At 39.2% G+C, this 14,523-nt stretch overlaps 1 protein-coding gene across 1 annotated transcript in view; it reads left to right on the top strand.

Annotated features, from left to right (window-relative positions):
- CCDC83 (coiled-coil domain containing 83) overlaps positions 1-14,059 on the top strand; it is a 41,789-nt gene extending 27,730 nt beyond the window's left edge. The window contains exons 7-10 of the mRNA XM_068556329.1: positions 4,950-5,071; positions 8,575-8,654; positions 9,332-9,534; positions 13,898-14,059. Coding sequence (XP_068412430.1) covers positions 4,950-5,071; positions 8,575-8,654; positions 9,332-9,534; positions 13,898-14,059 — 567 coding nt within the window. The remainder of the gene's footprint in view (positions 1-4,949; positions 5,072-8,574; positions 8,655-9,331; positions 9,535-13,897) is intronic.
- The last annotated feature ends 464 nt before the right edge of the window (positions 14,060-14,523 follow it).

Raw genomic sequence — 14,523 nt, 5'->3', positions numbered from 1 at the left:
CCCTGAAGACTGCACACAAAAACTACTAGAACTGACAAATGAATTCAGCAAGGTAGCAGGATACAAGATTAACATACAGAAACGGGTTGTATTTCTTCACACTAACAATGAAATATCAGAAAGGGAATGCAAACAATCTCTTTTAAAATTGCACCAAAAAATAAAAATAAAATACTTAGGAATAAACCTCATCAAGGAGGTGAAAGACATATGCTGAGAACTACAAAACATTAATACAGGAAACTGAAGATGATTCAAAGAAATGGAAAGATACCTCATGCTCTTAGATTGGAAGAATTAATATTGTTAAAATGGCCATACCACCCAAAGCAATTTACAGACTTAATGCAATCCTTATCGAATTACCCTTGACATTTTTCACAGAACCAGAACAAATAATCCTATAATTTATGTGGAACCATAAAAGACCCAGAATTGCCAAAGCAATCCTGAGGAAAAAGAACAAAGCAGGAGGCATAACCCTCCCAGACTTCAGAGAATACTACAAATCTACAGTAATCAAAACAGTCTGGTATTCGCACAAAAACAGACCTGTGGATCAATGGAACAGAAAAGAGAGTCCAGAAATAAACCTACACACCTATGGACAATTAATCTTCAACAAAGGAGGCAAGAATGTACAATGGGGAAAAGACAGTCTCTTCAGCAAGTGGTGTTGGGAAAGCTGGACAGCTGCATGTAAATCAATGAAGTTAGAACACACCCTCACACCATACACACACACACAAAACTCGAAATGGCTTAAAGACTTAAATATTAAGACAAGACACCATAAAACTAGAAGAGAACACAGGCAAAACATTCTCTGACATAAATCATAGCAATGTTTTCTTATGTCAGTCTCCCAAGGCACTAGAAATAAAAGCAAAATGAACAAATGAGATCTAATCAAACGTATAAGCTTTCGCACAGCAAGGGAAACCACAAACAAAAAGAAAAGACAACCTACAGACTGGGAGAAAATATTTGCAAAAGATGTGACCAACAAGGGCTTAATCTCCAAGATATACAAACAGCTCATACAATTCAATAACCGAATATTTCCACATAGATGTCTCAAAGGCACTTCAAACTCAACATACCTGAAGCATAATTTATTAAATTTCTTCTTAGATATTCTTTTCCTTCATTTCTTTTTTTACCATCTGCTCAGACACCCGAGGTAAAAATGTCACCATCAGCTTCTTTTCCATTTTCCTTGCTCCCATTTGACTGAAGAGTTGGTTAGTCTAGGAAACAAAAGAATTTAAAAATCAATATGCTTTCTATGATATTGACAATTATCTTGAAATTGCCTTTATAAAGTCATGGTGAGTTGGAATCCATACTATCTCCAAAATTAATCAAGATGAATCCTCAATTTTAAAAAATAAGTATTAATTTAAAAAACTCAAGGTGAGTTCAGTAGTTAAAGAATATTAGGGAGAAACTTGGTTCTTATACTTTTATTAAATATAACAGTATGATCCTAGTGATAATAATTTAACAATACAAACCTTAAATTTTATAAGATATCATAGATGTTAGGTTCAGAGAAAATAATTACAAAAGTTTATATTCGACTGAAAAGAAAGGCCATTTTGTGCCTTGGTCCTTCCTACTAAAGCCACAAATTACATTTTGTTTTGTTTTATTTTTTAATTCTCATAATTCAGTGGAAATAAAAGAAAAAATGTCAAGTTTAATTGAATCATGAGCAAAAAGAGCTCACTAATAAAGAACAAATCATATAATATATTTAATTTCTCTTTATTTCAATAAATATTCATTTTTGCTGTTATTAAATTTACTCATAAAATTAATTAAAACCAGTTTTGGTTATAAATACTATCACAAGAATTGAAAATTGCCTGGAAGTAGAACAATGTATGCCAATTAATTTCTTTGAGGAAGGCTTAGAATGAGTAACAAGGGATATTTAACAGTGGAACTCCCCCAAATATTTCTCCATTTAACCATCTTTCAACAATAACCAAAAACTTACATCTCTGGGAAGAATGAGATGTCCCATTGCATGACTTTTATTATCTGGTTTTATTTAGCATGCTTATTAGGAAAATGAAGAAAATTCAAATTTCCAAATAACCTGGACTAACAACAAATGGAAAGCTGGAAAAACTAGGCAAAGGGATTCAAAGAGGTTAGCAATCAGAGTTTCAAACGTGAGGAGGCATAAAGCTAACTTGGATCTTGCAGGGGAAAATTTCAAGAGCATGCATTTTATTCAGGATCCTAGGTCCCTGACTTATAATAGTTTTAACTAAATTATCTTGCCCAGTTTCTTAAGTACATTTCTTGGGTGTCTGGGGAGAAGCAGGGGCAGGGAAGGAAAAGATGTCTTCTACTTCCTTCTCTATACTTTCTTACCCCAGAAACTAAAGGTATTTATATGGCTATAAAAAAGGAACTAGTTTTCATTTCCCTAACATTTCAAAAGACTGGGAGGGAGACAGCAACTGGTGAGAACCTTACTTAGCACTCTACAGGGGTAGGTGATGTCACAGGATATCCATAGCTTGAAAGATTGGACTTAACTCCCCAAACGGGCCCTCGTTCCCAGGTTTGGCAGGAGACCAAGAATTGTGTGTGCTGCCTCCCAAGTATGCCGAACCCTTAGGTCACACATTCTATTAATTCCTTCCTTTACAACCTCTAACTATGATTTTTTTCTCATCCTTTGACATCTGAAAATTATAAACTTTTCCTTAAGGCATTCAGGTTTGTAATCAAGCTGATCATCTCTTAAAAACATGAGATCCTAAAGCACCAAAACCTAGCTCTGTAATGTAGAATTATGGACTTAAATGGTTTTGTGAAATTGTTTAAGGCTGGTAAATAATATATGCTTTTCTTTCCATCTCTAAGCCAGCAGCAATATTTGAGCCTTTTCTATGACACTGGTACTGTTTTATATTATAATTATTTGTATATTCGTTCACTGGATTTGTATACTTGTTCCCTCTTTTGAGGGAAGGAGCCACACTTTATTGGATTTTGTATCCGTCTACCTCTAGGACAGAGCCTTACCCATAGTAAGAATTCAAGCATTTAATAAATGACTTATGTGAAAGGGATATCCATCTGGTAATATACTGAGTGCTTCCAGATTCCAAAATACAATAATTTCAACTACAAATCAAAAATGTTAGTCATCTTTTTCTAAGTACTCATCTCAGTTATGCTCTTGGCAACTCCTAACAAGAGATACTGAATCGAAACCCCTACCCTGTGCCTTTATTTCATCATATTCCCTCGAGACTCATTACTTTTTCCAGTTTGTCATTCTCACCAGCCGATCACTTTCTATTTTATAGTCTTATTTCTAATTCTTCTATTGTCCTGACTTCTCCGCATGAGCACCTCTCAATCCAGCTCATGCTGTTTTGGGGGGCAGAGAGGGAAGGTGGGGATTCTATCTAGTCACATTCTTCTATACAGTCTTCCCACAATCAAGCCTTCTTTAGACAAAAGTTATCAAAATACATTTCTTAAAGATTGATGGGAACTCTATCAACAGAACCAGCAAATTTTGCTCATGTTTGAGTTAGCCACATTTCTTCAGTAAACGTTAATTAAACCTGCTATGTCTATGAAGGACCTTCCATCACCTGCGAGATAGAAATCAGACTCTTTAGCATTACTTGGCTCCCCTACTTGTCCAGTTCTTCTACTCTCCCCATTCCCATTTTATTTCTATCCACACCAAAATGTGGATAGAAGGCACATGTGCCTTTATCCATGTGGCTCCTTCTGCCTAGAATATATCCTCTCTTGTCTGCTAGAGAATCTCTACTTGGCCTTCAAGATCCAGAAGAGAAGTCATCTCTTCCATTAACTCCCCCTTACCCCCTCACACCTGGCAGACATAGGGTGAACCTCTATCTCTCCCACAGTCCCTGGATGGCTTCCATTATGATTTTATCACACTATTTTCTGTTGCTATCACTCTTTCCCATTAAACTAAGAGATCCTTGAAGGTTATTGTATCTTATTGATCCTTTGTTCCCAAAGTGTACTATAGTTTTTGACACATAGTAGGCATACAGTACAATTACATGAATGAATGAATGAACAACATTTCATCTCTCTGATGTTTCTCGGAATGACTCCAGCACACTCAAGAGAGAATATAATTGTCTTGTAGAGGCTGATAGAAAGGGCTCCTAGGCCTGTACTTCTCTTTTTTAAATGCCATAATAAAGATTTTTTCCCGGTGTTATTAGTTTTCATTGTGTTGTTTATAATTAACCTTAGATAGAGCCTCATTTAGCTACTAACACCAGAGTGATAAATTAATTAGTCTTATTTTCTTATTTATCTCTGCCTCCAGCTCAGATAAATCCAGTGATGTTTCTGAAGAGTAGGAAAGGACTACTCCTGCCATTCAGTAATAACTGCCTAATCATGAAACCAAGTTCTGCAAATGACCAGGAAAAAAGTCCCACCCATTCCTTCTTAGAACAAACCCAGTCATAAATAATACAGGATAGATCTTCCCCTCAGGCAAATGCACTTTTTAAAAAAAATTAATTAATTTATTCATTTTTGGCTGCTGTTGGGTCTTCGTTGCTGCACGGGCTTTCTCTAGTTGCGGTGAGCGGGGGCTACTCTTCGTTGTGGTGCGTGGGCTTCTCATTGCGGTGGCTTCTCTTGTTGCGGAGCACGGGCTCTAGGTGTGTGGGCTTCAGTAGTTGTGGCACGCAGGCTCAGGAGTTGTGGCGCACGGGCTTAGTTGCTCCACGGCATGTGGGATGATATTCCTGGACCAGGGCTCGAACCCGTGTCTCCTGCATTGGCAGGTGGATTCTTAACCACTGCACCACCAGGGAAGTACCACAAATGCACTTTTAAAAGTTGAATTTTTTACAGAGGACTAGCTAGAACTAAGTCCATAAGTACTAACACCCATTCTCTTTTCCTGAGAATAGATCGCAAATCACAGGAAGGAAGTGGAAGAACTGGAACATGCTATTCATGAGCTGGAAGGAGAAAATTTGGTGCTTATTGATCAGCTGTTCAACTGCAGACTTGTGGATCTCAAAATACCCAGGTGAGAGTCATTACGTATCTAGAAAGTATTTTTTTTAAACATTTGTATCTGTAAAAATTTGTTATTTTTTTTTAAGATGACAATTTTTTAATAGTTGAAAAGAAAGGAACTCACAAAATGGCCATGGGGAAGGTATAAGATCATTATGACCGACCACTGGTCCAGTGCAGACTTCGACTTGCTTTTTCTAACAATGCACTGTGGTCATAGTAGCAAACACTTAACATGAATGTCACAACTGCTGTCCTTCAGAAGCCTCTGGGCCAGCAGGGGAATTGGGCATAAAAATAAATGCATAACAGTACAGCGGAAGAGGTACGGGGGTTCGAAGCCAGCACACAGGAGGAAGTGATCAACTTGATGGGAGCTCCTGGAGACGTTCTGAGCGTCTGGTTACCTTGTGGATTATAGAATGGTTTCCTTTGATAGTTAATGAAAGAGGCAAAATACTTTCTAGGCAGAGAAAATAGCCTGGCATTCCAAGTCACATTTATTCCTGCATGAGAGAAATCAAATATGTATATGGCTTTGTAGTTTAGGTTATCTCTTTTCCTTACCTGACCAAAAAAAAGTCTTAATATACCAATCTTGATGGAAAATTAGAGCCCTGGAATGTGGTATTAAAACCCAAAGTGGCATTCATAATTTAGACAAGTAATCAGAAACAAGAAGTAACCTAAATAGTAACATGCTTAGGAAGATAGAGGAATTAAATCACACAAATGTAAGGTGTACATGTGCAAGATGGGAGAGAAACATCTGCATCTGGGCAGAGAAGTTCAACATGGTGGAAGGGTCAGGAAAACATTTCCACCTGAGCAGGTCTATTGCTTGTGTGGCGTGGAAAAAATACTATTTGAGACATAATAAAGTATTTATTGTTGGCAAACTTCCTAATGTGCTCCAAGAAGGGTGGATACAAGTTGGGGGGTTTTTGTTTGCTGAGCTAAGTGATGGGTGTCGGGATACAAGATTGGAGAAACTGGGAGATGGTGCAATTACTTTATAGGCTGAACACTGGGTGGGGCAGAACAGAGAAAGAGGCCACCTGCCTCCCTTCCACAGTCTATGTGTGCTGCCCTGGAGCCACAGATACCAGTGTAAATGAGGTAGGCAGTCAGGCTGAAGGAATTGGCTGATTACTGGACTCCTGTACTTCCAGTCTCTTGAGCTGATGCCCTTGAGGGTCCCTAGGGGGTGGGGGGGTCTCACTGTCCCCCCAGCAGGCAATGCTCTCTTTTGCCTGCCAGCCTCCCTCCCTATGATCAGGTCTCCAGCTCCACACTCCCGTCCCGCCTCTACCCCGAAGCACCTGCTGCTGCCACCACTTTCTTTGTGATCACGCCGAATCTCTGCCAGCTGTGCCTTCTAACCACTGCTCCACCTGTTGTCCGCTGTGTTCTTTTTCTCCCTTCCGAACCAGGCAACCCTTAGGAAAGAGCTACCCTGGAAACTGCCAACCCCACTTCCTGCTTTGGTCAGCTCAGTCTAGCGCACCTGATTTGCTGCTGGTGTGGATGTGAAGTGCTCATTATAATAAAGGGGAAATCTTTCATTGGCCAGAGAGAGCTTGGCAAGGACAGGAAAGGGAAATGAGAAACTTTTAATGGCGATTTTCATTAAGTTGTTTGCTGTATTGTATGCAATTTAAACCTATCCTCTAGCTTCCCCACAGAAATCTTCTGTAAAATCCACATTGTTCATCAATGCTTTGTGGGGTGGTTTTCTTTAGTGAGAGACCTGAGTGCTTAGTCTTGTTTCAGAGTCGGGAGAGATGAATTCAAAATCTGTCCGAGGGAAAAGAAACAGCATGGGCAACGTTTATAAGAACTGGGTTAGGTGCCCGGTATATGCCTCCATGGCACACTGAACTTTTCCTTTGTAACTAGCATTTATCACAGTAGTGACTACTTTTTAAACATCTGCTTCCTTGCTAGATTGTCCTTGAGACAAGTGTTTAGGACATCTTAGAAAGACCCGAATAAAGAAACAGAGAAATGTGTAAACCCTCAATTATCTGTTACAATGCTTATCCAGAAGGAAAAATTCAGGAGCTTTTCCTGTATCCATTTTCAAGTCAAAGAAATGTTAACACATACTGTGTAATTTATGGTAACTGCCCTTTCCACCTCTTTGTTGAGAATTTAGTCCTGTATATTCTGGTAGGGTGAGAAACAGACATGAACAGTACCCAGTAAACATATAAAAACTTCCTTATTTGGATGAAGAATGGGGTATTCTAGCTAACAGAGTTACTATATTTCCCATCCAGAGCTCCCCAAACTTTTTCCCTTCCTGACTCCCACAGAACATCATAGTATTTGTCTCATACATTAGATGAGCTGAATAAGCTAGAGGTGACTGCCCAGGGACTCCCGTGCCGCAGAGCTGAGGCTAGGTGGACCAGTACCTCAAATCTAACGCTAGTTCATATGATAACGTTCTGTAAAATATTTTCTATAACAAGCGTTGCTGCCCTGTGGTGGTACAAAAGTGACAATAAACTAATGATTAAGAGAGAAGCCAGACTTCAGAAGGTTACGGCGTTTAGTAAGATCGTAGTTATTCAAAAGAGTAAAACCAGGCAAGAAGAGAACTCTGTGGCCTCAGACCTGTCCGCCTGCAGACCAGAGCTTCACTAAGTTAACTCTTAAGAAGGTTTTAAGATATAAATATTGTATGTAGTTACATTATTTGCTGGAGCTTTAAGCATCGCAGATAACACTTCCTTCGTGGTCTTTAAGTAATTGACAGCCTGTAATCCAGGGGATTCACTCTGGTTGCTGAGTTGCAAAGCACGAAGTGTGGCAGGCGCATCTGCAAGGGGCACTTGCTTCATGCTAGCTTCAGGCAAACTTCATGGCAATGCTGTACGGAGCTTTCAAAGTATCATGTCTTCTGACTGAAAATTCCACAGGCCTCTGCAGCGCAGAGAGTTGCAACAGCAGAAGCAAACTCACCAGGCTTGTAGCTGGAACACGCCACTCAGCGAGAGCCAGAACCTAGGTGTCATCTTGGATTCCTACTGCTGTCTTTCTCTTTTTCTCTTTCTCAAATCCCATCCCATTCCTCATCTGGATTCCCTGCAACAGTGACGTAACTGGTGTCGTGATCACTCTCATTTCTGGGACTTTAAGTCTGTTATTTCCTAATCATGGGATGCCCTCCCCTCACCCCAAGCTCTTCCATGGCAAACAGCCCCTGGTGTTTCAAGACTCAACTCAGGTTTCATCTCCTCCTGGAAACCTTTCCTTATCTCCTAAGGTTAAATCCGGTGCTGCTTCTCTCTGCCCCACGGCAATCCTGACACTATGCTCCTCACATAATTACCCATCATGGTACAAACCATCACCATAAAACACTGTAAGCCTGTCTGCCACCCCACCGGGCCTGATGCCCCTTTTTCATCTGTATTGCCAGCACCCAGCAGAGAGATAAGACACTACTGAGCAGGTGGTACAATATTTGTTGACTGACAGACTACTTTTCTTATTTGTTTTTAGGCGACTATATCTTGCTCAAGCTGTTGGACAGGAAGTGCCACATGAAGAAATGCCTTTGGAGTTGCCAGAAACATATATAGGTATTATTTTATTGTAATGGTGATTTTTAAAAAGTTGACAAACACTTAATTGCACTTCTTATTATGGACAGGAACCTTATATCAGAGAGCTATTCAGGGAATAGATGCCTGCCAGCTCCTCCATATTTCTCTTGTTCTTGCAGAGCTTACCTAACCCATCTCCTTTCTCTAGTCTTATTTTCAAATCAAAGTCACCATGTGTCACAGTGAATTAAATAGACACTGGTAGAGAGGGATGGAATGATGTCTACACTGGCATGGTTTGTGCTCCAATTTAGCCAACCAACCAAAATACCAACACACTCACAGGTCCCCATGTGATTATTATAACTTATTAGCTAACAGAAGGAAACACAACTTAGATGTGGTTTCTAATAATAGGACTCACTCTCACTTTAATACCTAGATTCTACATTTCTAATTCTCAAACTTGTCTCCTCCAGGAGATTCTCAAAGGTCTTTCAAATTTAAAATGTGACAAAGGAGTGTATATATATATATATCTGAATCACTTTGCTGTACACCAGAAACTAACACAACATAGTAAAGCAACCATATTTCAATTCAAAAAAAACTAAAACTGAAAAAACAATAAAATGTGACAAAGTATGTATTGTATTTTTATTTTTAATCTGTTCAAAAATTGTACATAATTAATTTCTTTGCACTCATCCCAGAAAAGTCACAATTGCAACCTTCAGAAGTAAAAAGTAGAGACTTGTTGAGCTTATCACTTGGGAGCAGTGCTTTACATCTTAGTCATGAGGAGAGCAGCAGATACGGCCAGCATCTGAAGATAGATGAAGAAGAGAGTTCAAGTATAGAGTTTGGAGCCTCTGATATGAAATACTTACTGTATGAGGATGAGCGGGATTTCAAGGTAAGATTCATGAGAAAACATCTTGACTACTAGAGAAAATGTTGCTTTATTAGTTAGTGGAGAAAATTAACCTAAAGTATGGATGCTGAAGAATTCTATTTGCAATTATTAGTAAAATCTGCCAACCATTCATGTCTGTCACTAGATACTATTTTCACTCCTACCCTTGCCCAACTTACTACATATATTCATTTATAGACATCCATTACTAGTGTACCATGTAAGTTATCTAGTGCTACATAACAAATTACCTCAAGAATTAGTGGCTTATAACAATAATCATTTATTCTCTTTCAGGGCTTCTGTTGGTTAGAAATTTGGGAAGGTCACCAGTGGACGGTCCTCACTTGGGTTCTCTAGAAGGTGCAGTTATATTTGGCTGAAGGCTTGATTTGGGCAGGAAGATCCACTTCCAAGGTGGCTCACTCACATGGCTGGCAAGTTGATGCTGGCTAAGCTGGGGGCCTCAGTTCTTCTTCACATGGGCCTCCTTACAGGGCACCTTTATTGTCCCTTTGTTACAGTATCTGGCTTCTTCCAAAGCAATCAGTCCCAGAGACCAAATGTTTCATATGACTTAGCCTCGGAAATCTTACACCAACACTTCCATCATATTCTATTTGTTGATGTAGCTACAAAGTTCCACCCAAAGAGAAACAATGTAGCTCCTGCATCTTGAAAGAGGAAGGTCAGCATCACATTGTAAGAAAAGCATGTGGGATAGGATGTATATTAGTATGACCATCTTTGGAAAGTACAAACAGTCACATATACCATTAGGTGAAACCTACATTACCAAGCCTTTTAATTTTAAAACCTTTTGGTACATTCCAGTCACTTTCACATCCACCCCTTGCTGTTTTCCTTCTTGGTACCACCAATAACCTTGAAAGTTCTCCTAGGACTTAAAGTCTGGTAGGAGAAAGAGTGATTAAGAAAGCGAAAGAGGGCTTCCCTGGTGGCGCAGTGGTTGGGAATCTGCCTGCCAATGCAGGGCACACGGGTTCGAGTCCTGGTCTGGGAAGATCCCACATGCCACGGAGCAACTGGGCCCGTGAGCCACAATTACTGAGCCTGCGCGTCTGGAGCCTGTGCTCCGCAACAAGAGAGGCCGCGATAGTGAGAGGCCCGCGCATCGCGATGAAGAGTGGCCCCCACTTGCCGCGGCTAGAGAAAGCCCTCGCACAGAAGCAAAGACCCAACACAGCCATAAATAAAATAAATAAGTAAAATTTGAAAAAAGAAAATGCTCCCTATTTAAAAAAAAAAAAAAAAAGGGAAAGCAATATTTAAAAAAAAAAAAAAAAAAGCAAAAGAAACTGAATAAATCAACAAAAACCATTTTAACTAAGTACAACTCAGTCCTGTGACCATCAAGTGATAATTTAAAGACTAAAGCTCTAGTCTCTATAACACTCAAACACCCCCATGAGTATCTTGGAATCATGACGCCTTGTATGTTACAATAACCTCATGCTAGTGGACAACTGTCTATAAAATTCCAAAATTGCATACCATTTGGTTGAATGAAAAACCTTTTTTTTTTTTTGCTTTTATCCGTTGAATTTATTTATTTAAATTTCTTTTTTATTTAAGTTGACTTACAATGTTGTGTTAATTATTGCTGTACAGCAAAGTGACTCAGTTATACATGTATATATATATATATACATTCTTCTTCATATTCTTTTCCATTAAGGTTTATCACAGGATATTGAATATAGTTCCCTTTGCTATACAGTAGGACCTTGTTGTTTATCCATTCTATGTATACCAGTTTGCATCTGCTAACCCCAAACTCCCACTACTCCCTTCTCCCCCCCGCCCTCGGCAAACCACCAGTCTATTCTCTATGTCCCTGATTTTCTGTTTCATAGATAGGTTCATTTGTGTCATATTTTAGATTCCACACATGTGATATCATATGGTATTTGTCTTTCTCTGTCTGACTTTACTTAGTATGATAATCTGTAGTTGCATCCATGTTGCTGCAAATGGCATTATTTCATTCTTTTTTTATGGCTGAGTAATATTCCATTGTATATATGTACCACATCTTCTTTATCCATTCATCTGTTGATGGACATTTAGGCTTTTTCTATGTCTTGGCTATTGTGAATAGTGCTGCTATGAACATAGGGGTGCATGTATCTTTTTGAATTATAGTTTCATCTGGGTATATGCCCAGGAGTGGGATTGCTGGATCATATGCTAATTCTATTTTTAGTTTTCTGAGGAACCTCCATACTGTTTTCCACAGTGGCTGCACCAACTTACATTCCCACCAACAGTGCAGGAGGGTTCTCTTTTCTCCACACCCTCCCCAGCATTTGTTATTTGTAGACATTTTAATGATGGCCATTCTGACCAGCATGAGGTGGTAACCCATTGTAGTTTTGATTTGCATTTCTCTAATAATTAGCGATGTTGAGCATCTTTTCATGTGCCTATTGGCCATCTGTATTTCTTCTTTGAAGAAATGTCTCTTTAGGCCCATTTTTTGATTGGGTTGTTTGTTTTTTTGTTGTCGAGTTGTATGAGCCGTTTGTACATTTTGGAAATTAAGCCCTTGTTGGTTGTGTCATTTGCAAATATTTTCTCCCATTCTGTAGGTTGTCTTTTCCTTTTGTTTATGGTTTCCTTTGCTGTGCAGAAGCTTGTAAGTTTAAGTCCCATTTGTTTATTTTCACTTTGATTTCTATTGCCATAGGAGACTGACCTTAGGAAACACTGGTATGATTTATGTCAGAGAATGTTTTGCCTACATTCTCTTCTAAGACCTTACTTTCCACAGAAGTTTTTGATGTGGTGGAAACGGTATTGTACGTGCTACAGACTGAATTTTGTCCCCGCCCCTCCCACAAATTCATATGTCGAAGCCATAACACACAATATGACTGTATCTGGAGATACGGGCTTTAGGAGTTAATTAAGGTTATATGAGGTCATGAAGGTGTGCCCTAATCTCATAGGACTGTGACCTTATAAGAAGAGGCCTTGCCTTGTGAGAACACTGTGAGAAGGCAGCCAACTGCCAGCCAGGAAGAGGCTCTCACCAGAACCCAATCATGCTGGCATCCTAATCTTGGACTTCCCAGCCTCCAGAACTGTGAGAAATAAAGTTCTGTTGTTTTAGCCACTCAGCCTGTGGTATTTTGCTATGGCAGTTCAAGCAGACTAATAAGAGTATATTACTTCAGAATCCTGCTCCAGATGGTTCTGAAATATATGGTAGACTTCCATCAATTTACTTTTCTCCTATCTCGCATTTATTGTAGCTCTATAATTATGTATTTTAAAAGCTAGATACAGTTGTATGAATTTTTGAGAAATATTAATAAAACATTGCCTTCCTTTTTCATTCTTTGATTCTCCTAAATTCTAATAAATGCTTATTGAGACCCTCACAACATGCCAGGTACTTGTTAGATGCTTGAGAATTTAAGGCGGAAAACAGGAAGAAATGAAGTCTCAAAGATGCCTATGTGGCAGGCCCTACCCTAAACAGTGTACATGCTAGTAGAAAACCGGTAAGAAAACCATTGATTACTGTACAGGAGGAATGTACTGCCTGTATCTGTCTCCCTGACCAGTCTTTTGCCCCAGCACTTGGTACACAGCCTGGCACATAGTGGGCACTCAGGAAAGGTTTGTTGAAGTGTTGAAGGAATCCAAAAGAAGGAGTTACAGCTTGGAGAGGCTTCCAAGAGGAAGGCACATTGGGTAGGGCTGGAGCTGTTTCAACTCAGTTTGGGGTTAGCTGTGGGATTTCATATAAATTAGACTTCTAATTCTGTTTGTTGATATCTGAAACTATATTCAGTTTGACAGAATGTGGTAAGTTTTATATCTACAGTAGATCCTGTGAAATGTGTAAAACCCATGAAGATTTGCTCAATATTAAGATATTTATCATCAAAGATGTTTGCAGATCATTCATTTTGTTCTTGAATAATATAGAAAACTCTGCTGTGGTTATATCCTGGCCAGCAGAGGGCTATACAAATGCAGCCAATACTTTCTACTTCCTTTTACCAATTAAAGAGCTTGCAGAGAATATTATCTCCCCACTGTAGTTGATGTTCCCTCCCCGGCTCAAGCCCCCAAAAGACAAGCCTGCAAGCCTTGCTGCCTGCTCTTTGGGAGATTTGCCTACCATGCCCCCACTGGGTATATAACTTTACTGAGTGGTTTTTATTTACAGTAGCTCTCATATTTCACATGTTATATAGCATTCAGACAATTAGGAAGGCAATGAAATCTGTCATATAGAGGCCAACTATAGTAAATAAAACCTGATCTATGAAGGCTGGTAACTTGCTGAATAACCTCTCCTATTCTCCTCTGTGTCTGTTCACCACAGGATTATGTAAACTTGGGCCCCCTGGAAGTGAAGCTCATGACTGTGGAGAGCAAGAAAATGCCCATCCACTTCCAAGAGAAGGAGACTCCAGTCAAATTCTATGAAGATGTCAGGAGCCCAGAAAGCCACATCACATATAAAATGATGAAGTCTTTTCTCTAAGACTGAAATCTGCAAAGTAAAAACAACTTCTTTTACATTTCCTTTGGGAACTGAGGTATATCAGTCGCCCATTTTATTTACTCTTTGGCCCATTTTATTTACTCTTTGGTCCATTTTTAAAGCAGTTGTTATTTCTAAAGGTCATAATTACATTTAAAATCAAAGATCTGAGTATTCAGCTATTCATTTACTTGCGTGGCCTGAGTGACAAAAATGAAAGTACACTTTATATTTCCATATTCAAGTATACAGGAGCATGACAGTGGGCCAAGATGGTCTCTGAGGTTGCTTACCACTTAAAAATTTACTGATCAATCTAGGATGCCAATATGAAATAGTTCAATTAGGAATTTTCTGAGAAAATTTAGAGGTTTGCATAGCACTGACTACACATCTTTCCCTCTGAGGGTGCTGAATGATACATAGCCAGTCCACAATTCAAGTCTACTTTTCTTTAACCTAAC

Source organism: Eschrichtius robustus, chromosome 11 (assembly GCF_028021215.1).
Source record: "Eschrichtius robustus isolate mEscRob2 chromosome 11, mEscRob2.pri, whole genome shotgun sequence".
Classification (NCBI taxonomy): Eukaryota; Metazoa; Chordata; class Mammalia; order Artiodactyla; family Eschrichtiidae; genus Eschrichtius; species Eschrichtius robustus.
Note: the sequence above shows the minus strand (reverse complement) of the source record. Positions and strands in the feature narration are given on the sequence as shown.